Source organism: Convolutriloba macropyga, chromosome 12, assembly GCF_964194025.1.
Source record: "Convolutriloba macropyga chromosome 12, txConMacr16.3, whole genome shotgun sequence".
In the NCBI taxonomy this organism is placed as follows: Eukaryota; Metazoa; Xenacoelomorpha; order Acoela; family Convolutidae; genus Convolutriloba; species Convolutriloba macropyga.
This window is the reverse complement of record NC_134479.1, coordinates 35,736,135-35,763,404: the sequence shown is the minus strand read 5'-3', so window position 1 is coordinate 35,763,404 and position 27,270 is coordinate 35,736,135. Positions and strand designations below refer to the sequence as shown.

The 27,270-nt window shown below is 38.7% G+C and overlaps 1 protein-coding gene across 1 annotated transcript in view; it reads right to left on the bottom strand.

The window, feature by feature from the left end:
• The window catches only part of LOC142350878 (hsc70-interacting protein-like), a 79,553-nt gene that overhangs the window by 11,106 nt on the left and 41,177 nt on the right, over positions 1 to 27,270 (bottom strand). Inside the window, exons 2-3 of the mRNA XM_075402862.1 lie at positions 18,722 to 18,842; positions 18,602 to 18,656 (exon numbers count right to left, since the gene is read on the bottom strand). Coding sequence (XP_075258977.1) covers positions 18,602 to 18,656; positions 18,722 to 18,831 — 165 coding nt within the window. The 5' untranslated portion in view covers positions 18,832 to 18,842. The remainder of the gene's footprint in view (positions 1 to 18,601; positions 18,657 to 18,721; positions 18,843 to 27,270) is intronic.

Sequence of the window (27,270 nt, the reverse complement as noted above, 5' to 3'; positions counted from 1 at the left end):
ATTTGAATTGTAGTAAGAAATTAGTTGACTCCGAAGAACAATGTCTGAGTTTTGCTAGTATACCACATTGTTTACTTAACTTACTTTGCACATTATTGATATGAGCTCGAAAGGAGAACTTATTATCTAAATTTACACTAAGATATTTAAAGTAATGCTCATTTTTGATGTCAGTTTTGTTCAATTGGAAAAAAAGATCGGCAGGGCCTTTTTTCAAGTTAAGCTGAATTGTTTTATTAAGAACAAGCACAAGTTTCTTACTCTCAAGCCAAAAGCTTATACTATCTAAATCTGACTTTACATTTTTTTTACTTTACTTACGATAGCACACCTAAGTGCTATCGTCAGCAAAAAGTAAGGGTAGGTGGTTTATATATATATAAATCACCTATATATGATTGGTGCGGAACACCGTCTTTGATTTCGCACCAATCACACTAAGCACCATTACTTGCAACTTGATGTATTCTATTACTTAGATAAGAGTTAAATCATTTTCAACAGTTGCCTCGAATTTCATATCTCTAGTTTTTGCAAAAGAAATGTATGGTTGAAAGTATTAGAAGCCTTCTTTAAATCCAAAAAGAAACTAACTATGGTCGAATGTTGTTGTCTCATGCGAACAGTTTCTGTTAGCTCAACTAGTGGATCAATTGTACTATGCTTAGAACTAAAACCAAATTGCTTCTAATAAACTGAAGAAAAATTCAAAATGTTGGTACACTCGATAGTACATAGCGCTTTCAAAACCTTCACTGAAAGCGCTAAAAAAGAAATTGACCTTAAATTATTTTGATCGAGTTTAGGCTAATTGAACGATAGCATCCACTGCCTGGTTATTTTTCTTTCCGAAGCATGAGGTTAGATCTATCTGAGGCCCACCCAACAGATAAGAGTTTAGTTACAAAGATTTCTCGTCGATTGCATAGACAGCAAATTAGTGTAAAAAATGCAGTTGCATTATTTTAAAACTGTCATCATTGTGGAGATTGACAAGAGCTTCCCGTGTTTAGTTTCGATATTGAGAGCCTACGGAGCATGTTTGGTTGAAAAACTTTCCTTGAGCTTTGTCTTTTCGGTATATTTGTACTCTGGTCGAAACAGAACATCGTTGATAAGATTTTCACTTGTTAACCACGTTTCGGAGACAGAGTGTCATATTTAGTTGTCAGCGCATTAGACAGACGAATCCTTCAATTAAGATTTAACAGACTTCAGTTGTTGAAGGTAAGAATGTTCGGGGAGTTTAGTCAGAAACCTTTGCGATTCACGGAGGACGTCCTCCGGCATCACTTATATTAGGGTTCATTTCAATCTTTCTAATCTCTGCTTTAAACTGCGAGCAGTGAAATATTATCTTTTCTTTCAGCGAAAAATAGGCGGTGGAAACTGCATATTACAATTAAATTTTTCCTCTTTAATGCATAATAGACATAACCGATCATTGTCCAGGATATTGCTCTCAAACGACCGGCGATGAGGGGTGGGGTTGTACTAGAAAAGGGGCCAAAATTACCACGTGAAGGAGGGTGCAAGAGGGATGTGGTGATACTGTTTTTCTGTAAGCTGCAAAACATAGGAACTTTACTAATCTTTTTAGTGAACAATTATAAAAACAAATTCATGTCTCCTCAAAACAGTTTCGGCGATGCCCTCAGAGTACGAAGGCTCAAAGAAAACTGTTTGGCAAATTGCTGCCCCTGGCGCTGCGTGAATATCACTTTTTTGAGGTCAAAGTTAAAGGGCAATTATTAACCGGCATATGCACTAGTAGAAACGAACGATAGACATATGATTCATTGAAATGTTGCCCGTACATGCTAGATTGTGGCTTTAGGGTTCGTGAGTTCGTGTAGGAGTGTTTTGGGTTCGTGAGTTCGTGTAGGGGTGTTTTGGCGCGGTACTGAGGATGTTTGTTCGAATTTTGTTGTCTCATGCGAACAGTTTCTGATAGCTCAACTAGTGCATCAATTGTACTATGCTTAGATCTAAAACCAAATTGCTTCTAATAAACTGAAGAAAAATTCAAAATATTGGCACACTCGATAGTACAGCGCTTTCAAAAACTTCACTGAAAGCACTAGAAACGAAATTGACCTTAAATTATTTTGATCAAGTTTAGGCTAATTGAACGATAGCATCCACTGCCTGGTTATTTTTCTTTCCGAAGCATGAGGTTAGATCTATCTGAGGCCCACCCAACAGATAAGAGTTTAGTTACAAAGATTTCTCGTCGATTGCATAGACAGCAAATTAGTGTAAAAATGCAGTTGCATTATTTTAAAACTGTCATCATTGTGGAGATTGACAAGAGCTTCCCGTGTTTAGTTTCGATATTAAGAGCCTACGGAGCATGTTTGGTTGAAAAACTTTCCTTGAGCTTTGTCTTTTCGGTATATTTGTACTCTGGTCGAAACAGAACATCGTTGATAAGATTTTCACTTGTTAACCACGTTTCGGAGACAGAGTGTCATATTTAGTTGTCAGCGCATTAGACAGACGAATCCTTCAATTAAGATTTAACAGACTTCTGTTGTTGAAGGTAAGAATGTTCGGAGAGTTTAGTCAGAAACCTTTGCGATTCACGGAGGACGTCCTCCGGCATCACTTATATTAGGGTTCATTTCAATCTTTCTAATCTCTGCTTTAAACTGCGAGCAGTGAAATATTATCTTTTCTTTCAGCGAAAAATAGGCGGTGGAAACTGCATATTACAATTAAATTTTTCCTCTTTAATGCATAATAGACATAACCGATCATTGTCCAGGATATTGCTCTCAAACGACCGGCGATGAGGGGTGGGGTTGTACTAGAAAAGGGGCCAAAATTACCACGTGAAGGAGGGTGCAAGAGGGATGTGGTGATACTGTTTTTCTGTCAGCTGCAAAACATGGAAATTTTTCTAATCTTTTTAGTGAACAATTATAAAAACAAAATCATGTCTCCTCAAAACAGTTTCGGCGATCCGTGTTTTGTTTTTTCATGTACAGGGTACTTCTCGATAAACATTAGCACAACATGTAGCTCATAGAGTGAGAGAGAGGAAGAATTCTGAGTTGATTCCGCCTGCTTGTAATCGTTCTGAGAAGAGCTGACTAAACAGGAAGTGGCCTTTTGGTGGAAGTCCTCGATTTCCCGAAGGTCATTCTTAGACGGTTCCGAACATCTTGGAAACTGCTTTAGGATTTCCTCCATACTGGGAGCAGACCTTAGGTACTGAGTTGAAAATCTTCAAAGTTCTTACATGTCAATTTTTGTTTAAAAGCAAATTTCGGTTACATTGGCGTGTACAGTATCGTTCGACAAAATTAAATCCGGAAAGTTGCAATTGTTTAGGACGGCAAAACAGAATGGCGAACAAGCAGAATAATCAATATTATAAAGTGCTGCTTTCTATATTATTATTTTGTTTTACCTCTAGTATCTTCAGAGTAAAATGCGGGTTCAAAGCCTTATATTCAACTAACTGTTTTTTACTCTTTCCAACTCTTTTAATAAATTTCAATCAGGAGGAATACAACATTAAGGGGTTTCATCCAATAGAATTATAGCATTATTTTATATCATTCAAATATTCCTTCTAATCATGGGAGGAATGAAATTCCTCATACTCCGGCTTCTCTTCAAAGTTTTGAGTCCGCTATTTTTTTTACAAAGACATTGAATAAATTTTTAAGCAGCAAAAAGCTTTTTAATGCAAGTCATGAAGGAACAATATGAGCGTTAGAGATTCGATTTTTTCAGAGTTTTACCTCGTCATGGGTTCGAAATCATCTAAGTCATACTGAGTTTTTCAGTTTTGAAGTATGCCTGCTTTTGTCATTGTCAGTTTGTTGTGTGTGTGGAGTGTGTTTTCCTGCTTGATAATACCAAAGCCAATGAATGCAACTATTGAGTGTTGCCATGACGGTGTTCATTTCCGCGTGGATGGGAAAATTGTTTCAAGCCTGCCATATTTGATTGAAGAATGCCATCAATCAATCAATTCAACCGCAATTTCCTTCAATTGCGCGCAGCGCCAATTCGTCTTGTCAGTTGGAATTTTAATGTTGTCTATTCTACTTCAATTGCTTTTCAATTAGGCTGATGAGCCTCAAGACTGAAAACATTTTGATACTGAAAACATCTTGTTTTATTTGTTTATCTACTTGGACTGCTTAACTTCTCCATCATGCTGTCTCTTTTGACTGTTAATTGAATGCTCTGAAAGGCTCCAAGTTTCTTCTTTTTTTTCTGTTCTAGAGGCCATTAATTCCATTCAATTTACATATTTAACTAAGTTTTTGCGAAGATTAATTGCTGGCATTTTTTATCGATTGTTTTTCTGTCAATACGAGAAATTGAAGAGTTGTAAGATCATAATTAACGTTTCAGATGGCGTCAATCGCTGCCGTTTTTTCCCAATTAGCTGAATTAATCTTACTGCTTTTCGAACAACTATTGACGTCAGCAGTATTGCTTACGTAATTACTGAATGAACTACGGCAATGGATAATACAAGGTGAGCGCTAATACTAATGAAGCAATAACTACGAGTATACAGAGGTAGAAACAGGTTTTTTTGTAGGTTTTCGATTTAGTCATGCGAGGTCGTGCGAAAGTTTCAAGAGCAATATTGGCCAATCGAGAAAATCGAAAGTTTAGGTTGGCAACAGGTGCGGAATATTGATGGGGCAGATATCCAAACATGGGTGGATTTGGGAATACGTGCAAATTCTAAATATCCTAATAAAATAACGAAGTATTGCAATATTTCACCTTCATATTTTGCATCTTCTGGTTGCACTTTTAGTATCGGGGGTGTGATTGATTTTTCGCTCCCTGCGGGGCTACTGTTAACAAAGACAGATGGTATGGTTCAAGAAGGCGAATGGTTCACTCAGCCACACATTGAGATAGGAGGGGACGATAGTATATCTAAAGTTCCCTTTGGTGACAAACTTTTCGTTTTATGTGAGCGAGCAGCCGCCTCGGCCAATTTTGATCGTCTTATCACTACACCTCAAGATTTTATTCGATTTTTATTGAAGGGTCCACAGAATACAACTGACAAGAATACAGTAAGATTCTATTTCCCTAAAAGTTCGTCGTTTTTGTGTCAGCCCGCTCTCTGCTGTCATGCGGTGCTGACTCGATCTGGTCGTTCTTTTGTGTGCGGTTGGGAAGCCACTATTTTAGACGATCGCAGTCGGTGTTCGGATGTTCTGCGATTTTATTGCTACGGCTCACGACGTGATTTTATTCGCAATATGGTTTCGGGAGAGGGAATTGAAAAGACCATAGAATATCTCCGTTTGAAAATCGCTAGTGACACGGATATTTTAAATGACGCGCTGGAGCATCTACTATCGTTCAAGAATTCGGGTGTTGTCCACTCGGAAAAAAAAATCTCTCGCTGGTCGGCCACGTGTATCAAAAAAGAAGAAGCTTGCTTTGCGTCTTCCTTGTGTTAAAGCAAAGAAGGGAAAGGAATCCTAACAATAGGTAATTTGATGCTTCCAAATTTTTTGTCGATGAATAATGTTTCGTTTCTCTCAAACGCGCGCTTAATGACAAATTAAAATTTTGAATTCTTCGGCACAATTATTTGATGAATTGTGTCTTTTGCTTGGAATTCGAAGTTCAAGGCAACAAAAGATTTTGCAGGGGGTTGATAATAATTAATAGCTGATGCTCTATGACGACCGTAAAAGCAAGGAATTTGTTTCATTGTGCTTTAAATAGCAGATTTATGTGTCAAAGAAATTTTAAGTTTGAATAAAATAACTGATCATACGAAAGTTTCAAATAATTTACCGGACGATAATGTTAACGTTTTTGATAGTTTAATTATCTTGTTTGGTATCAATTACATAGGGTAACAAAGCTGTGTAGCGGTTTTTTGAAGTTAAGTGTTTATGTCTAGATCAGTTAGTAAGGCATTTTGTCCTTGATGTTTTAATTGAATATACTGAAGAGCTGGTTGAAATGGGATTGGCTCGAGGTTTAGGGTTGTATTCCATGAGATAATGCGGTCGAGTTGCTTTCTAATGAGACTTTTTGCTTTTCTGTTATGAATGGGGTTTTCAACATTCATTCTTTCAGATTTAATAGATTTAATGAATCTTTTGCTGAAGGTAATGTGGGCGAAAGAGGAAGTGTTTAATGTATTGATAACAATGCTCAAAAGATTGTTTTAAAGGATAAGAACAACAAAGGATGTTTACAATGCTTAAATTAAGAGTTGGCTATTAAGAGATTTCCTGTTCTAATCAAACTTCTCTAATAAGAATCGACAGTGCAAGGATTGTTCAAAATGTCGAGATTTATTTCTTCGGAATGGCGCAATTGATGAAGCATAGCTAAGCAATGTGGTTGACTGACAGGTTTCCAGCAAATCATTAGTTTTTGTTTTTCCTGCGTTTCCACAAAGAAGGCTATTATATTTTCAGATTCTGATGTGTAACATTTAACAATTTTCTTTACCTGATTTGCATAAATTAGAGTGTCCTGGTCCAGGAAGTAAACATTAAATGATCTCCAACTAGTTAAATGCTTTCGCAACAAAAGTTGTTCAGTTGTAAGGAAAGCCATCGTTAACAATTTTTTTTTAAAAAGAAAACTCAAATTAGTGAGGCTTTTCGGTGAAAGAGAATTATAATTATAACATCGAAGTGTGGGAATACTAATAACTATTGAGACTTTTCTGCTATAGATGTATTGAAACTATGACACGGAATTTTTTTTTCGGAATGTTGTTCAGTTGTTAAGATACGGAACTGTTCAAGAATAATTCAACGATAAAACTTTCAATTTGATTTGTGTGTAATTTTCCGCACTACTAAATTGAAGGGAATGTATTAGCCAATGAGAAGAGAGAACGGTCATAAATTGAAAGAAGGAAAATGAAAATAATGGTGTTTCCAAAAACAAATTAAAGCGTGCATGGTGAACGTTTTCATTTCCTGTTTGTGATATTCGCTGAAAAGTAACAACTAACTGTAACTGGAAATAAGAATAATTTCCCCGGCTCTATATGGAACTTTTTAGCTGTTTTAAGTAATCGAATAGGTGAAGGAGACAATAATAACTTTCTGTGTAACAGTTTTTCCTAAAAGTTTTTTGGTGCTGAGAAATCGTTCTTTAAGACTCGTAAATTTTAAGAAAAAATAATAGCGGCATTGTTACTCAAGTAATACAAATAATGACTTGATACAAACCAGAGAGAGAAAATTCTCATAACGAGTCAACTACACGTGAAGTAAACTACTTTTGTGTACATCAATTTTTTTTATTTTTTTTTTAAGAAAAGGCATAAGTAAGGGTATGCACGAGAGTGTTCCAGAAGTTGAAATAAAGGGAAAGTTTAATACTTTTCAGGATTGAATTCCTGCCGGTTTTCAACCCCAAAAATGCGTTTGGTGCAATAAAATTTTAAAATTTTTTGAAGGCATAGGACTTAGCCATTTTTTTTTGCAGTTTGTATTTTGTTTTTGATAATTTTTTATGAATAATATGGATATTTCTGTTCCAAATAAGCGGTTCCAATTTTTATTGTGTTCATTGGGTACCACTGTACTGTGGGATATTTGTAGATTGGTCGGGTATTGCTGAATAAATGGGTTGGGTAGAACATTGTCTTGGAGCGGACGATTTTTTTTCGACCCTCGTGGGTTATTCGGAATGGAAAGCGGCGATGCAGCTTAGACCATTTGTGTAGGAGGTGATTGTATCCAAGATGGAGGCAAATACTGAATAAGAACGACAGAAAACCGAATAACAGCGACATTTTCCAAGGTATATATTGTTCAAATTTTTCCGAAAATTTTGGTTTCATTATCGTCAACTTTCTGATTATTGGCTCCGCTATTTGTCTAACTACTTCGTTAGATCGTGTCATTGGTAGGTATTGCAACTGTGGCTGTGCTTCAATCAACAGTTGTTTTTTCGCTTCTGTCATTGAAGAAAAATGCGGCAACTCTTCCAAAGGAGGTAAAAGGGAAAACATTGTTGATAATGGGTCCGGCAACTTCACATCAATTCGTAGCTTCGGCTCATGTTCACAGGACGAGAGGTCACTTCTGAGGTGAAATATCTCTCCCTGGAGTTGCTGTCCACAGGCCAATGTTATAATGCAGACGCGGCATCCCATATGTTCTCTTTTTCCCAGTGGATTACTTCCATTTGTTGATGTTTCGACCAGGCGATAATTATCTTTAGCTGACATTATCATCCACCTGCCAAATCCAAGGTTTATCGCCTGCTCCGTCAAGGGGAGGTCGACCAAATCCACTAGACAATTTCTTAGTGCTAGCGTTTCATCATCGTGATAATAAAGAGTTGCTAAACAACTTGATTTCGATGTCTCGGTTGGGATTGCCTTTGAACATACAGCATATCTCGAGGATCCTATGCATGAGTCGAGTTCGTCATCGGTGAGAAGTGCCACTTCCTTGTAGTCTGATGATATTCCAAAATACTTTGTTTCTAGTCGAAAGATGTAAACTCTTCTGGTTTGTCCGTCTGGCATCGGCATTGGAATTGCTTTAATTACATTCATTGCTGTTGTACTTGAAGCCATAGGAATGGCGAGTGTTAGAAGTAGTCCAGCGTCTGTAGCTCTCACGTTAGTGATCAATTTTGTCCCATAGTAAGAGAGCATGTCTTGTGAAGGTATTGCCAAAGTTAGTCTGTCTTGTTTTCGCGATTCCATCAATTGTACTATTTGGAGAACTTTGTAGAGTTGTTCTCTTGGAATTAGGGACATCGGTAGGAACGAGTTTTTGAGAGGTGTCAGTGAGTTCAATAAGTTAACACGAAAAACATATAATGCAGCCCTGTATGACTTGATATTTGTGAATATAACCTGGAAGAGGTTGCTCAACATTAGTGCATGGTGGTTTGTTTGTTCCCGAACATAGAGAAATTGTCCGCAGTTCCGCATGTGGTGAGTGTTCTTTCTGAGGACCGCAAACTGTTTTTCGGCCATTTCCCAATTCTCATTTTGTGTTTGAATGATCTGATCTTGAGCTCTTTTGATGTCTTTGAGTTCTCCTGCTACAACGTAAAATTTGTCATTAGTTTTCGTCGCAATTTGTTGAATGTCGGTTGACAGTTGGTTCATATGTTGTATAGCCAGTTTCAGGTTTTCTCTATTTTCACCGATCCTCTTATCGCATCCTCCAAACACAGATTTTATAACACAAAGTACTTTGTCGCCTGCTCCAAGTCCAAGTCCCAATACTGATGCTGCGGCAGCTGCTGCTAATGCTACACCTCGTTTCTTTCTGCTTTAGAAATTGAATTGATTGTCTGTCTCGTATCGTAGGAGTTTGTCTAGCTCACCTTTCAGTATTGCTATATCAAGTTGTGCTGCCACATTTTCGTTTGCTACCTGTTGTGCAATCCAACGTAGTCCGTGTGTGTTCTCTGTCATGTTGGTGTAATTGAGGGGGCATCCGTAGTTATCTTTTGTCCAAAGTTGTTCAATTTCGTTCGTAAGGTTAGCCAGTCGTCCATCAACTTTCTGGTCATACTGGGGAAATGGGACCAAAAGCTCAAGTTTAACGAATCTTTCTGTTTGTAGTATTCTTTGATAAAGGTTGAAAATGACGCCTTTTCGGGATTCGGTCGCTTTTTGTTGGTAAGTGAAATAAATGGTAACAGTAAGAAGTAAAATGGACAAAAGTTTCATAGTTGGTTAAGACAATAAGATAAGAGTAATAATATTAATGATTATAAAAGGTTTAAAGTAGTTGCACTTTGTTCTCTTTGTTATTATTTTTTTTATTAAAAGAAAATTCTTGGTGCAGTTTACCGTCCAAAATTTGCCTGTTTAGTTCTAGCGGCACTACATAGCGTTTTTTATCTTGCTTTATTGGAAACCGTGTTAATGGTACAATACTTTTATGTGTGCTGGTACCTACTACACCTGGCGGGGGCTCGAAGACTTGTATGTCCTGATGGTACGCTTCTTGTGATGCTGTTCGATGATTTTCTTCAGAGCTTGTACTGACACTCTGTTGTTCTCGGGTTGGAACTGTGTTGAATTCTTCTGGTGATGCTGGCCATTCTGAGTCGCTAAAGGGGTCTGCCAAGTTTGATAGTTCTTCGTCTGCTATGTAACCTTCAGTTGTTGCGTTGTCTCCAATTTGGCTCACGGGGGGGGGGGGGGTAAGTGATTCTGTGATGAGTTCTTCGTCATCAGAATGTGGTCCCATTGTTATTGTAAGTTCAGGTTGGTGGTTTGGGAGTATGGTCGTTACGGATACTTCTGGCTGGGCATCGTCATCTTCGATCAGCTGAAGAAGATCATACGGCGAGTACTGTCTCGCTAACTCAAATCGTTCTCCGGATCTTAGGTTGTAATTTCGATCAGAACCTAATCTGGCGTCATTTGACAATGTGTTTGCTGGTACTTCCGTCAACTCTGTGTTCTGAGGAGGTAGAATGTTAGCAGTGTCTATTGACTCAGGTGATGTATGCGAGGTTTCGGTGTTTGTTTGACCTTCGACAACAAAAACTTCATCGTTCAGCTCAACAATGTTTTGTGACGGTCGCAGTAGAGTTGCTGGGTCACTAGTATTGCAGTGTACTAGTTCTTTCGAGTTTTCATTAATCCTAACATGTCTTGGGGCGTCATTTTCCGATTGGGCTCGTACAAGGACACGTGCTATATGTCTTTCAAGCTGTGTATCAAAAATTTCAGGTTCATTAGCTTCATCGTTTACTTCCGCTGGCTCAAATAGAAGAGGGTTAACTGTCTCGATATCTGGCACGACAAAGTTGGGTTTTATTGGACGAAGACGAATTCGATGACAGCAATATGTTTTATGTGTTCCAGTTTGGCGCACAATATAATTGCTATTTGTCAAGACTTGTTCAACTCTGTATAGTGCTTTCCATTTGACTTTGTTTTTGTGCATTATCCAAGACTGGTGGACTGCTGTTGGGTCTAACATCAGACAATAGTCATGTAGCTCCAATGGGGCTGCGCCTGCTTTTCTATCGTAATACTGTCTGTACCTGTTGTAAGTAGACATCAAGTTCTCTTTTACTTTCGCGAATTGCTCTGGGGTTGCGTCTTGTAACTGTCTCAGACTCTCGAAGCTTGGCTTGTATGTTCTGAATTGTCTGTTATGGAACCGCAAGTCTAGCGGCGTGTTAGGTGGTCTTCCGTGAAACATCGGACGGTGTGCATCCGATCGATGCATTGTATGTTGTATCATGAACGAAAATTGCGAGGTCCAAATGGTTGTGCCAACTCTCACCGTATGAGTTTCTGTGCATTTTTAGAAATTGTTTGAGGGGGCCGTGGTTCCTTTCAAGTAGTCCTATTGTTTGTGCGTGTTTGATTGTAGCGTGTTTCAGTTCTATTTGTAGCGTTTTGCACAGCTCCCTCAGCAGTTGAGATGTGAATGCCGTGCCGAGGTCCATTTCTAGCATTGTGGGAATGTACGAATGTTTTAGTATAATTGAAACCAATGCTTTGCAGACTGAGTAAGCATCAGTTTTCCGTAGGGGAACAGCAAACATGTATTTGGAAAAGACATCTATGTCCGTTAGAATATAGCAATATATTTTGCCGGGCAGTTTGCCTACAAGATCTATCTGTAACATATCCTCGGGAAAGATTTGGGTCGCTGATATTGGTTGCAAAGGTGGTCGGAGGGCTGATGTGGGAGCTGGTTTGTGTTGAAGACATGTGAGACAGTTTTTGATGTAGTCGGTTATCACTTCAGAGAATCCAGGAAAGTAGAATCTCCTTCGAAACTCTTTGATAGTAATCGAGATTCCAAGGTGACCTCGATAGGGACTATTATGTACTCTGTAAAGAACTTCGGCTCGCAGTTGTTGAGGTACGCAATACTGCAAGAGTTCCACTCGTCCTGTCTGGTCGAAGAATTTTCTGTAGAGTACGCCTTGTTGTATTGTTAATCTTGGTGACTGCTTCAAGTACTTCGTCAGGTCGAATGATAGGTATATGATCGGTCGGTGGGGTACTGATTAGTTTGAATCCTTTGAAAGACTACTCGAATGTTACTATCCTGTTGCTGTTCGTTCGCTAAGTCAACTGGTGTACATCGATCCGGCAGGTCAAAGTCGTCAACAGGGTTTTCCATCACAACGCTGTTTACTTGTATTGGTTCGACATCGTACATGCCTCCCCAGCTTCTACCTTCTAAATTTTGCTATTTTGATTTAATATCAGGGTTACTCGATGAAGTGAGGGAAAGAAATGAGTTGTCCGGTGTTTTAGATAAAACATCAACATCAATTTTATGGACTGGTAGTTTTTCAGCAATGCGCAGTTGCATTTTTTCTTCTGGGTTTATGTGAATCCGCGAGAGATAGTCCGCAGCTAAATTGGTTTTTCCAGGGACGTGTCCCAGAACAAAATTAAAACTGAGCACATGATCAACTGCTGTCCAAAGAGGGGATGGTACTGTTTTAGCTTGAAAGAAGCGTGTCAATGCTCGGTTGTCAGTCAGAATGAGTATGGGTTGGGTTGCTCCCCAGACAATGTGACCAAAAGTGTCCAAAGCGTAATGAACTGCCACGAACTCCTTCGCGTAGATTGACAGCTTAAGGAGGGAGGGAAAATTCGTGAACCAAAACACTGGTGCGTATTGAAATTGATTCTCAGTCTGGCAGTAATCTTTTATCATTAGAACGTACCCTGCTGCATAGAATGAAGCATCTGCCATAATGACATATTGGTCATTTTTTCTAGGCAAACGGAGGCTCAGTGTACATGCGTGTTTGAGATTGGTTTTGAGTGTATGGAGAATTTCTTTATGCTCATCTGTCGTTTTGAAATCAGTTTCGTTCCTGAGAAGTTGGTAGAAGGGCAGTAATTTCTCTGCTAGTTCCGGAATGAACTCTTTGTAGAATTGGAAGAATCCGATCATGCGTTTTGTTTGTTTTGTGTTTGTGGGCATTTTTAAGCTTCTGAGGAATTTTTCTATCTTCCATTCAATGGGTGATATTCCTTCGCCCGATATAGTCTTTCCCAAAAATACTATACGCGTTACTTCAAATTGGCATTTTTCAGTAGATAAGTTCAATCCTGATTTTTCTAGACATTCAAAGACAGCTCTCAGATTCTCAATCATTTCTTCAACTGTGAAAGCTGCTGTTGCAATGTCGTCTACGTATTGTGTACATTTGTCTGCGGTAATCACTGAGTCTAGAGTTTCCCTCATAAAAGAGCTGAATGCACTTACTAATCTACTGAGGCCTTGAGCAAGTCGTAAAAACGCCCAGGTTCGACTGGCAAATTTGAACGCTAGAAGTTGTACAGATTGTTGGTCTGCTATGCCTAATGTAAAGTATCCCTGACTTCCGTCCAACTTGCAGAACAAATTTTTGCCTGCGAAGTGGGAACTGGCATCCATCAGGGTTGGGATCGGGAAAATGGTTTGATGATAATCATTTCTGAGCAGATGGTTTATTCTTCGAAGATCTATTAGTAATCTGAGTTTTCCAGATGGTTTTCGTTGCGCAAATATAGGTGAAGAATATTTTGAAAATGGCAGGGTAGTTATTATGCCGTAATATTGTAGCAATGCTAATTCGAGTAGGAGCTCTTCTTTCAAATGGGTTGGAGTTGGCGGACTTTGAGTATATACAGGACGGTTATGCTCCGGTGTTAATTTTATTAGAAAGTCGTTAACTCCGATATTCAGTCTGTGTCTCGCAAAAATTTTGTTATAATCGACGAGGAGATCTTCTAATAGTTTTTTCGACTTTTTGTCCAGTACAGACTCTGTCCAATTGAAGCTTTCGATGAATTGTTTTCGACTTTCTTCATCTTGTTTGGGGTCCAATGACTCTGCTTTTTTGAATTCAATCAGTGAATTGTATATGCGTTTTTCAAGTCCAAAAAGTTTTTCTGGGTCATTACATGTCTCAGGCGTAGGGAACCAGAATTTGTTAATTTGTTTATCAGGAGGCTGGTTATATTTGTTTTTCCATCTCAATACAATTTAGAATTAGCTGCTGCTTGCGCTTTGTGTAGTTTTTGAGAAGTTCAGGCTCTAGAGGCATAATATAAGATGCTTGCTCAGCTGTTAAGACAGTGAACTCACCAATTTTTGTTCCTGCTTTTAGGTGGACTGGCGCATCAATAATATTGATGACAAATAGGAAGAGGTTGTTGTTCGTAACAGCCTGCACAAGGGCGTTACTGAAGACTAATCCAGATTTTGTTTCGAAGCGGCGGGACGGTTCAAATACGCCGCAAGCGCTATCTGATAGATGCTCATTTGTGATTATTGGTTGACAACGAACTGTTTGCGCCTTTTGTGCTTCAACAGTTGCATCTTCTGCTATAATAATTTGATAGTGATGTTTTGTGTTCACTCTTTTCGTTGACTCTTGTTCATAGATATGATTAAGCTCGAAGGTGAAATCTGGGAATTGAAGTATTCGTTTTCTACAGTTAATGGTCACATTATATGCGTTGAAGAAAGTGGCACCTAGGATTACTCCGTTAAGGGATTTGAAAATCATAAATCTATCTTCGAGATTAAATGGTCCTAACGTGAATCGAATTTTTGCTTGAAAAAGTATTGTTACTTCTTTTGTTGCTACTACTGCTTTTGAAGGAGGAGCTGGAAGCTTCTCTCTCACATTTTTGGTGTTTTCTGCAATTTTTTCAAAAATATGAAGAGGCATGCCACTGGCGAAAGCGCCAGTATCTACTATCGCTTTATATAAAAGGCGATTAAAATGAATAGGGATTAGAAAAAGTGATAAAGTTTCTTCGTCGGAGTTCATGCTTACATCGACGGTTTGTAGGGATTGCTGTGGCGGCGAAACTAGTTTTTTGATTGGCGGAAAGGCAGATTTGCTCCCCTGTTTGGCGGTTGTCTATGCCAACAGTCTTTTTGCATATGTCCTGCTTTTCCACACTGACGGCAAATGATGCGTCCTGGTGTTTGCGATCGGTTTCGAGATTGATTCTGAATGCCTCCTCGTGTGTAGCCTTTACCTCGATACGCTCCTCAAGTGTTGTAGTTCGAATTCCCTTGGGTTTGTCTCGGATAATTATTTTGTGGATTCCAAAAATGTTGGCTTTGATTATAGTTCTGTGAATCATAGTTTTGTTGATTTTGTTGTACAAATTGTTGCTGCAATTGATCTTGTTTAGCTTCAATTTGAGCTATTGCATTCATCAAATCGGATGTTGAGTTCTGAGAAATTTCAATTTCATTAAACGCTGTTAATGGTTCTACTTCGGGTTGCAGTTTGTCTGCGCGAAGTCGGCGTTTGATTATTTTGCAAAGGTCTGTGACATTAGAATCCTCGTCTTCTTTCAGCAAAGCTTTTTTGTATTTAAAGGGCATGCCTTGAATGAACTGTTCTCTAACCTTTCTGGTGCGCTCATCTGATCTGTCAATTGCTGCTACTCCTGTCGATGCGGGTACATCTACAATTGATAGTTCAGCCAACATCTGCAAATCTGTCAAAAAATCATCTGCGTCTTCTTTCGCTGGATCAAATTTCCTGTTGTTCAATTCGAATTCGAAGTTGCGCCGTTTATCTGCTCCTGCATACCGATTCCTTAAGCATCGCAAAGACTGTTCTAGGTCGTCTTGTTGAGCTTGGGTCAAGCCCAGATAGAAACTCAAAGCTGTACCCCAAAGGTGAAGATGGAGATATCGACACTGTTGGCTATCCGCAGTTGGAATTCTTGCTACTGCTAGGCTTGCGCGAAACAAACTTTCGAACTGATTCCAGTTTTCTTTTGGTGTACCGCCAAAAGGTTTGAGTTGAATATGAGGTGCACTCGTGGGTGGTGGTGGTGTGGTCATATTAAAAAAAGTATTTTTCTAGGGAAAGCAAAGTGCAATGTGTACTTCAAAGTAGAATTTGTAAAAGTCAAAGATTTTTCAAAAAATAAGTTTGAATGGAAAGGAATTAGTTTTGAGATTAGTTTTCCAATTGAATTTTGTTTTCCGATTTAAAAGAGAAGGCTTTAGAACCTTGTCACCATATTATAAAGTGCTGCTTTCTATATTATTATTTTGTTTTACCTCTAGTATCTTCAGAGTAAAATGCGGGTTCAAAGCCTTATATTCAACTAACTGTTTTTTACTCTTTCCAACTCTTTTAATAAACTTCAATCAGGAGGAATACAACATTAAGGGGTTTCATCCAATAGAATTATAGCATTATTTTATATCATTCAAATATTCCTTCCAATCATGGGAGGAATGAAATTCCTCATAATCAATGCATTCTATATAAAGTGATGTTTCAATTTCAGTCCGCTGTGTTTTGATTTCGATTTAATATTTCTTGTGCTGTAATTTCTTCAAAATTTTCGATACCTTTGAACTTCGCCAAAGATAAACGGATGAAGCCACAATGCCAATGTTGGTTTCACGTTCACTCATACCTAATAAAAAGCGAGTTTCGTGATGTCATTGCCCTTCGCTATGTTTGGGACCCAATAAAGATGTCATCACTATGTGCATGCAATTGAAACTTCACTGTGGCACATGCCCTCCACTGTCCAAAATGCGGATACACCCACATGAGACATAATGAACTTCGCGATTCCTTTGCAAACTTGCTAAGCGATGTCTGCCATGATGTCGAGATCGAACCTCATCTTCAGCCTTTGCAAGGGGAAACCTTTGCTCTTAAATTCTTATATCAACTTCAACTGATGTCGATACAAGATTAGATATCACGGGCAACGGACTTTGGCAATACAGGTTCAACAAAACATATTTTGATGAAAAAAATCTCAACCCGCTGCCAAAAAGTCGCCCTGAAAGCAGCAGCGAGGCCTACAAGTAATATGAATCTATTAAAAAGAACCTATATGAACAAAGAATAATTGATGTTGGAAAAGCAACATTTTGTCCACTAGACTTGGCATGCACTGGTAGAGCGGGCCCATCAGCTTCAACAGCGTTGAAACAACAGGCATCAAAGCTCTCTACGCGAAAAGAGGACAGCTACGCTGACATGTTGCTGTTGTAGCTGTCGCACAGCTGCAATTCGCATTTAATTTTGTCGGGATACAGGCGCTTATTGCCATTTTTAACTGGTACCCTAGTCGCATCTGTATCATAATAAGAAAAATATTAGCAGTAGTGTGTGACTGCCTATCCACAACTTGCTTGTGGTGCGGCAAAGATAAACGGATGAAGCCACAATGCCAATGTTGGTTTCACCTTCACTCATACCTAATAAAAAGCGAGTTTCGTGATGTCATTGCCCTGCGCTATGTTTGGGACCCAATAAAGATGTCATCAATATGTGCAAGCAATTGAAACTTCACTGTGGCACATGCCCTCCACTGTCCAAAATGCGGATACACCCACATGAGACATAATGAAATTCGCAATTCTTTTGCAAACTTGCTAAGCGATGTCTGCCATGATGTCGAGATCGAACCTCATCTTCAGCCTTTGCAAGGGGAAACCTTTGCTCTTAAATTCTTATATCAACTTCAACTGATGTCGATACAAGATTAGATATCACGGGCAACGGACTTTGGCAATACAGGTTCAACAAAACATATTTTGATGCAAAAAATTTCAACCCGCTGCCAAAAAGTCGCCCTGAAAGCAGCAGCGAGGCCTACAAGTAATATGAATCTATTAAAAAGAACATATATGAACAAAGAATAATTGATGTTGGGAAAGCAACATTTTGTCCACTAGACTTGGCATGCACTGGTAGAGCGGGCCCATCAGCTTCAACAGCGTTGAAACAACAGGCATCAAAGCTCTCTACGCGAAAAGAGGACAGCTACGCTGACATGTTGTTGTTGTAGCTGTCGCACAGAGCTGCAATTCGCAGTTAATTTTGTCGGGATACAGGCGCTTATTGCCATTTTTAACTGGTACCCTAGTTGCATCTGTATCATAAAAAGAAAAATATTAGCAGTAGTGTGTGACTGCCTATCCACAACTTGCTTGTGGTGCGGCAAATTTTCTGCATCTGCGCCATGGTGAATGATATGAGGGAAATGAGCAAGGAAGGCGGATTATTCTGTGCAGTGTGGTCGTGTATGACTGGCGGCTACGCCGCCATCATATCATATCTAAGGACAAAAATCACCTTTGCTCTCCTAAGGATTTCCATCCTCTACATTCGCGGCTCAAGGACACTTAGGCGGCGCAAAGTTGTTGATGCAGTTGGGAGCTGTGGTTGAAGAAGGGAAGTTAATTGTCTCATCTACTTTCGCCATCAGTTGTTTGTTTTCTAATGCTGTCTGTTTTAATTTTTTCTCAGCTGATGTTTGTATATATTATCAATTTATTGATAGATTTAAACAATACGAAATGAAATATGAAGACGTAGTGCCGGGAGGGCCTCGTACCAGCCCAGATACACCCAGTGTTGGGGAGGGGCATTTTCAATAAACCCTTAGTATATGAAAATTCGTTTTTTCGGTTCCTTACTAATAAAACTGATTCAGAAAAGGGGAGTGCCCAGTATTACTCAATTAATGAATGCAATGATTGTCATCTCAATTTTTGATGAACCAAAATTTGCTGTCTGCGGAAGTTTACAGAGTATACGTGATAAAACCTTAGTCAGGCTATTTCAACGAATGGCTGCTAAAAATATATATTCACAAATCAGCATATCTTACTTTTGGAGCTTCTTGTCCTGGTGGTTCTGGCTTTGGAGGCAAGGTGGCGCCAAGGCTAAAATAAATGTATGACAAGTATCTATCTTATTTTGTTACAAAATTACGTTGAGGCAAAATTACTTTATCAGGTAATCTTTAAAAAATCTGAGATTGGGTTCGTGTATTATCTCTGGTTTCTGCTTTAGCAACCCGACAAACTGCTCCAGAAGCAGAATGTGTGTGGGATCCATTTTAGCCTTCTGAAAAAAAACATCTTTGGTCATTCATCAAAGTTGCGTGCAGACTGCAAATATTCACATTCTGTCAGCTCCAAAAGCTGACTGAATAGAAACTTTTCAGTTATCTTTTTAGTGCAAAATTATTTTTAAAAAGGTATCAACAGCACTATTGACGTGCATACTGAAGTATATTGCGTCAATTCAAGGAACGATCGGATATCATTGTTGTTGTTATAGAGAATTCACAGCCACAGCGTGGGGACACTGTTTCTGTTGTCAATCAATCACTGTTGTCCCGTTAAAGCAATAACGAGTTGTTTTTGCATCAAGAAATTATCTAGATTTCTTCAAATTAGTGACTTTCCTCCTTCTGGTACAACTACAGTCGGTGTATGGCTAGAACTGGTAAAGATGCAGAGAAGTAATTGTCAATTAAAACTTAAATTGATTAACTAAAACGAACGTTTTCGAACATTGCGTTCATCGTCAGGTTTAAAAAATTAAATGAAATCAATTACAAAGTATATAAACTCGTCTTTGACTATAATCCTAAGAAAGGAGTTAAAGTAACATCGAATTTTTGGAATTATTTACAGTTAAAATCACATTTACAACATTTTACTTACACTTATTACACTAAAACCAATCCGTTTTTTATTCCAGATTTTATGAAAATCCCGCGTATAATGCTTTCTATTCCTGAAAAGGGATTTTTACTTTCATTCCTATCTGTTTTTATTTTTTACTTTTTGGGGTTGACAAAATTTCGAATTAACATGTACCAGAATATTTTTTGATTTTCAAAAGTCAAATTTTTGTATTTGAACTAGTACTTCAATGTCAATTCCCGCCCCCGATTCTCATCGCGCGTATTTAATTGCGGTTTCAGCTTTTTGATGTAGATCGCTTCTATCGTCAATAGTTTTTCAACCCCGCGACATGCATCAAGAATCTCCCATTTTACGTTATGCGTTGTACCACAAAATTCAACAAGGTGTTGTCCAACAGGTGAATCCTTCTTTTGATGCTCTGAAATTCTAGTGGTAACATGTTGGCTGGTTTGGCCAAAATTGATGGAACTGCATCCATTACATGTAACTTTAAATACCACATGGGATTTCAGATTCTTATCAAAAGGTGATTTCAGGGTGGGCAAGCAAGTTCTTAGCTTTCTTGTTGTGAAAATGATTTGAATATCACACAATTTTTTCAGTCTACTTGCAAAATTTTGCGTGATATTTCCTCCGTATTGAACAAAAAACCTAGAGTTAGGCTCCCTATTGTTAAGACTTTTAACTTTTCAAGATGTTGTTCATTTTGGGATGGTTTTGCTGTGACCTTTTCTTTCGTGACTATTTTATCCAACTTCTCATTAACAATACTGGAGGACAACTCCGTTGGGTATTGATTATCAGTCCAGATCTCTTGGTTTTTCTTAAGAGCTACATCAACGGATTGCCAGTCACTGGTCGCATTAAAAATCCTATGCACAGTCCCATGAATCACATTTCTCTTATGTTGTAACGGTACACAACTACGTAAAATTAGAATTATGCCGGTATCAGTTGATTTTTGATACCAATGACAGCTGATTTTTCTATCTTCGTTTCGGTTTATGTTTAGATCTAGGAATGCCAGGTCTCCACTTCCGCGTGGTGTCTCTAGAGTGAATTGTAAGGTCCTGTGAAAACAATTTGCATACTCAAGGTAATCTAGAGGGTTCCCCTTTATCGTGCACACTATGTCATCCACATACCTCTTGAATAATTTGAATTCCAGTGTGTCCAATTTTCTACCTTCTTGTGCACAATAGGAACAGATCCAAACAATTTCCTGTATGGTCTTATATTCTGTGTCAGTGATAGCTTGGCATTTTTCATGAAACCAGTTTTTGCATGATTTGCACTCAACTCCTTTCCCTCGGAAAATCAAGCGTCGGTTACAGTCAATGCATACCACCTTTGTGTCAGGAGTTTTGATCTCCCTTCCCTCTTTTGGTTTCCTCAAAGATTTTTCAAAGTATTTCATCCACAAATTTGCCAAATTTACCGCCAGCGAAGCACCCATTTCTGAAACGTCCGATTGAGTGTGCCACATTTTGTTACACTTAAAGTGAACATTCGTTACGGCTAGTCTCACAAGGCCCTTCATAGCTGACCTCGGAATCTCAGGTACCTCTTCACTGGAGTACAGTTCTTTAAGCCCAATTTCATTTGCCTCCTCAACAGGTACATTGGTGTATAAGCTTTTTACATCGAGAGATAACACTAGCTCATCTTCATCAAATTTGGTAGCCTCTAGAGCTGCTCTGGCATCTTTCGAGTTAGTCTCAATATTTGCACCTGGTAAATTCTCGAAAAAGGGAGAGAGAAATTTATTAAGGCTCTCGTAACTGCTAACGGATATTGACAGAACAGGCCGAAGCGGCGTACCAATTTTATGTACCTTAGCAAGTCCATAAAGCCTGGCCGGTTGCGATCCAGTTGTCCTGAGCCTGTGATAAATTTTTTCACTTATCTCTCCCTGTTTCATTAATTGATGCAAACTGCTATTTATCAGTTTTTCCGTTCTTTTTGTTAGATCATCACTTTCTCCATTATGAGACTCAAACTGACTGGAGCTCAGGATTTCATTTAGCTTATCCAAGTATGTTGTCTGTTTCATAACACAAAAACCGCAACCTTTATGAAAATTACAGCTAGTAGTTTTTGATCTTTCAGAAAAACGTTAGCTTTTTTAACCCCTCTATCCATTGGTGTCTCACGTACATTCTTGGCGTACCATTTGGCAGACGATTCTATTTCACCTAACTTTTCACCATCAGTGTTGTTCTCCCTTAACTCCCGAACTAATCTGTCTACATCCGCAAGGAAGTGCACTTCATTAAATTTGTCCCTGACCGGATGCTTTGGACCTAACGATAAAACGTCCAGGACAAATTTCGGCTGTTCAACATCGTCCAATGTTACAACATTATTATGAGATCCATTACGCAAAGGCTTGTCTTGTCTCTCAGACAGCTTTGCTAACTTGTCATTAAGTCTCTTACTAAGCAATTCGGAAAGATCTCTCATTTCCTTTCTAATGCTGTACACAATTGAAGTTAATAGTTCTTTTTTCGCCTCTTTCCTGAGAATGCCCCTATCCTCTCCAAGTTTTTCCCGAACAATCACGGCCTTGTTGCGCGCCTTTTATTTTTTTTCTTAAGAGCTTAATCTGAAAGCTGTGCACCGCTTGCCGCTTGATCTGAAAAATCTTCGCTTTCGGGAATTCGGAACCTCAAAAAATCCGAAATGGTATTATTGTTATTACAGTTTTTCAAAAATTCTAATCGATATATACAGTTTAACAGTTTATTTGAAGAATTTACATAATTTAGGAATTGTTTTAAGCAGTTGTTGTGTCTGAGAATATATCTGAGCCAAGGTTGTGGTAGAAATTCACACATCACGCAAGCTCGCTCAAGGAAAGGGGGCAAAGAAGCCCTATTGTTCAAGAGCTACACTCTCGTTTTGTGCTCTTTCTACCAGTCTTAACTTTTCCGAGGTTCTTCCTTTTCCTTTTTTGAGCAGAGCTTTCAGGTTTCCTTGATGGTGAAGGACAATGTGCAATGAATTGATTTCACGTGCCGGTTCCTGGTGGAGCACGCTGTAGTCTCCCAGCTGTGTTTACCCCTTCCGTTTCGATATCAGGTGCTTTGTCACCGTTTCGATACTCACAGGTGGTCTGCACCCTCGTTTTTTAATTTGCACATATCATTTTCCAAGGATTTTAATTTCCACATCTACATATATGTCATGCCAGTTTATAAGCCAACAGGAGAGCTCTCACAAGGGATCCTCTTACCAAAGGATACAATCAATGAAAAAATACGCAGAAAAACAGCACAAACGCATAAAAACTGGAAAAAGGTACTAGATTGCAACCAGTTCAGAAATTTTGAAAAGAGTTTTGATAACCTCGTAATGACAAATGAAAAGAACTAAACAAAGAATTTTTGGATATGAGGGGAAAACAGAAGACGCCGTTTAACGTTTACGAGGCTTTAAGGTCCACCGGAGAACAACAAACAAGGTTGTATGGATTAGCTAATGTACACAAAAAAGAAACCCCTCCGAGACCTGTTCGCTCTATCCGGGGAAGTTGTTACCATAACCTTAACGAGTTTCTAACACCTTTTTTCCAAAAGATTGAACGAGCAAACATAAAAACTAACACCAATAACGCACGACACTCTGGAGCAAATAAAACTTGCAGACGAACAAATCCTATCATTAGATGTAAAAAGTTTATACACCAACGTTCCCGTAAAGGAAACCATTAACATTGCCCTGGGATCGCTTTATACTAGGGACGATAAACCAGACATACCTAGAACAACAAGGAAACGTCTGCTTGAATTAGCCGTCTCAAACGTCCATTTCAATTGCAATGAAAGTTAGTACTGTCAGAGAGACGGGTTGGCAATGGGTGCGTCCTTGGCAGTGATTTTGGCGAACATTTGGATGAAATCGTGGGAACCATAATTGAAATTACAGTTACCTAAATGTATAACCAACGCACAATTGAGCACCACTCGCAATTGCGGACACCGTGTGGCCACCGAATTTTTAATGAATTTGTAAAGAAGACGCAGCCAGGAAAGTTTTCCCAGTTGCATCAGGAGGTTGGGCTGGAGATTGAGACCCTGGAGACAGTACTACGCCATCAGTACAATTTAAGAGGGATGCTCAAGAAAGGAAAAGGCAAGAACTGAGGCAAAAGGCAGAGGAAAGCGAGAGCCAAGGCAAGGAAGGTGCAACAGACACAGAATGGGGAGGAACTCCAGAACAATCGGGTTTAGTTTCTACCTGTCCTTGAGCTTCTTTGAGGTATGTGGTTGCTGCTACCAAAGAGGTGGCTCAGGTATATTTTAAAAAGATCAAACTGTTACAAACTTTATCTTGATTACTTGAAAACTCTAAATAAGGTCACTAGCTGCACTCACCAAATTGAGTTTTTAAAACAATGCCTCAAAAATGATATAATTCCGGATTTTTTGAGGTTTCGCGCTCCTATAAATGAAATTTTTTCTGAACAAGTTGTGCACAGTTTTCAAATAAAGCTCCTGAAACAGGGAATAAACCGTACGAAAAAAGGCCGTAAAATGTTCAAGGAAAAATTTGAGACAGAAAGGAGTAATTTTAGGGAGAAGTTGAGACCAGAACTGATTCCATTCGTTGTTGGCAGCATTAGGCGTGAAATGAGGAATCACTCCGCAATGGTTGAAAAGGGACTTAATGAGAAACTTGATAAACTGTCAGAGAGACAGGATAGACCACTGCGGAATTGCTCCCATAGTAATGTTCTGATAATGGATGGCCGTGAACTTCCAAAGTTTGTACTTGACATCTTATCATTGGCACCTAAACACCCTGTGAGAGACAAATTTAATTAGGTGCACTTCCTTGCAGACGTAGACAAACTTGTACGTGAGTTACGCGAGAATAACACTGAGGGTGAGAAGCTTTGTGAAATTGAGGCGTCCGAAAAATGGTATGCAAAAAATGTACGCGAAACCTCAATGGATAGAGGGGTCAAAAAGGTGCATGATTACCTAATAGCCAATGATTTGCAGGCGGTACCATTTGACAAAGGCTGCGGTTTCTGTATGATGAAGAAGTCAACGTACATGGAAAAACTTGATGCGGTGCTGAACTCAGATCAGTTTCAAAAATCAATGGAGCAAAAGATGATATTGTCATCAAAAATGAAAAACAGATCAATAAAAACCTGCAACAATTAATGAAGCAAGGGAAAACTAGTGACAAAATTTATCAAAGACTCAGGTCAACAGGTTCACAACCAGCGAGGCTCTATGGCCTGGCAAAGGTACATAAAAACCATACGCCTCTCCAACCTGTTCTTTCGATACCTGGTAGCAGCTACGAAAACTTAAACAGATTTCTGACACAATTTTTCCAGAAACTACCGGGCGCAAACATTGAAGATGCTAGAAAGGCCTTAGAGTCTCTCACTCTTAAAGATAACGAGCAGATATTATCTCTTGACGTTAAAAGTTTGTACACCAACGTTCAGGTTGGAGAGGCTATAGAAATTGCTCTAAGAGAACTCTATTCAAGCAACTTAGCTCCAGATATCCCAAGATCCGCCATGAAAAGTTTGCTAAAGCTTGCGTTGACGAATGTTCATTTCAAATGTAATCGAATTTGGTACGTACAATCAGATGGTCTGGCTATGAGTGCATCCCTGGCTATAACACTAGCAAACGTGTGGATGAAATCGTTTGAGGCATCACAGCGAAAACCAGAGCTCAAGGAAAATATTTCCATATCCGACCAAAACGGGAAGTGCAAAGACTGTAACCTGAGAGCGACTTTCCGAGGAAGAGGAGTAGAATGTGAGTCATGCAAAAACTGGTTTCATGCAAGATGCCAAAAGATATTGAATGAGGAATACGCCATAATGGAGGATGTTGTTTGGATTTGTACTTATTGCACAAACTACCGGGCGCAAGTTATGAGGAGATGAAATTGTTTAAAAGGTATGTGGATAATATTATCTGCACGGTTCGTGGCGAACCGGACGAGTATTTAAAATTTGCAAATTCTTTACACAACAACCTGCAATTTACATTAGAAAAAGATAAGATGGAAGGGAATTCGGCTTTTCTTGACATTAACGTAAATGTGAGCAGCAAAAATAATATCATGTCATTGGTATCAAAAACCAACTGAGACTGGAATGTTACTGAATTTTCGCAGCTGTGCACCACTTCAGCATAAGAACAATGTGAATCCAGACACGGTTCATAGGGTTTTTAATGCAACCTCTAATTGGTTGGCCTTCGATCAGGCTCTTGAAAAGAACAAAACTTGCTGGACCAAAAATCAATATCCAGAAGATTGGTCCAAAAAGTAGTGAACCAGACTCTAGAAAAGATAATAAGTGGCGGTAAAGACCAATTGAGAACAACATCAAAAAAGCAAGATTAGATCTTATGATAAGCCAACTATTTTTGTACAATACAGAGGCAACCTTACTAAAATTTGGAAACAAATTGAAGGAATTATTCGAACTGCAAAGTGTTTTTACAACGCGGAAATCAAGATCATGCCTCCCCACCCTGAAATTATCTTTCGATAGAGACCTGAAATCCCACGTGGTATATGAGATTAAATGTAATGGATGCGGATCCATCTATGTTTGGCAAACAAGCCTGCATGTTACCACAAGGATAACAGAACATCAAAAGAACGATTCACAGGTGGGTCAAAATCTGGTTGAATGTCGTGGTGACACGAATGACATTGAATGGAAATTTCTGGACGCCTTTCTGACGGTAGAAAAACTAATGATTATCGAAGCTATATACATCAGCAAGCTGAAGCCGGCACTAAACACACGCGATGAATATAGGGGGCGGGAACTCACTTTAAAATATTAGTTCAAATTATAAATTTGAATAGATGAGGATACATAGGGAAAAAAACATTTAGTGCATGACACAACGAAATTTGCCACAAGAGGGATACTTAAATTTAGGGCGAATTCGGAATAACCCTAAAAATACAAAAACATTGCCAAAATAAAAAAAAACGGAATAGGCATGTTTTCAAATAAATTGATAAGGGATGTAAATATTAGTTGTAAATAGGCCAAAAAATTGTACATATGAAAAACTTTTCGATTGACTTCTTTAGAATAGTTCCTAGAATTGTTCTAAGTGTGGTCTCAGACATATGTAAATACATATTTATTTTATCTTTTAACAATTTGTAAAACAGTTTTAACCTGAAGATGAACGTAAAGTTCGAAAAAGTTTGTATTAAATATCGGAAGTAATTTCAATTTGATAAAACGGTTTCTTTTACAAAAAGAAGCTTAACAAAATTCATCCCCAACAGACCACTTTCAACACTCGGAAACTTAAGACATTTTTACCTAGCAGTAAGTCTAGCTTCGATAATGATCTCAAATCCCTAGTGGTTTATGAACGCACTTGTAATGGATGCAAATCCATCTATGTTGGTCAGACATGCCAAAATATTACCCCAATGGTTGCATATCATGCCCAGGCCGACTCACTGATGGGAATTCACGCAATTGAGTGCAACATTGATAAAACAGCTTTCCAGTGGAAGATATTAGACCAGTACGGCAACAAATCTAAGTTAATGAAACTAGAGGCAATTTATAAGAGAATATTGAAACCGGCCATCAACACGCGCGACGAATACCAAACACGAGAATTGACACTGAAAGCTTAGTCTGGAGATGAAATTCCATATTTGAAAGAGAGACACGTTACAAAGCAAAAAAATTTCGACTTTACATTTGAACAAAAAGAAGTAAGTTTTAGGTAATTTATATGGTTTTTAATAAAAAAAACATGCCGATATGCACCTGCTACATCAAATCGAAAACATATATAAACTCAGATGTAAAATT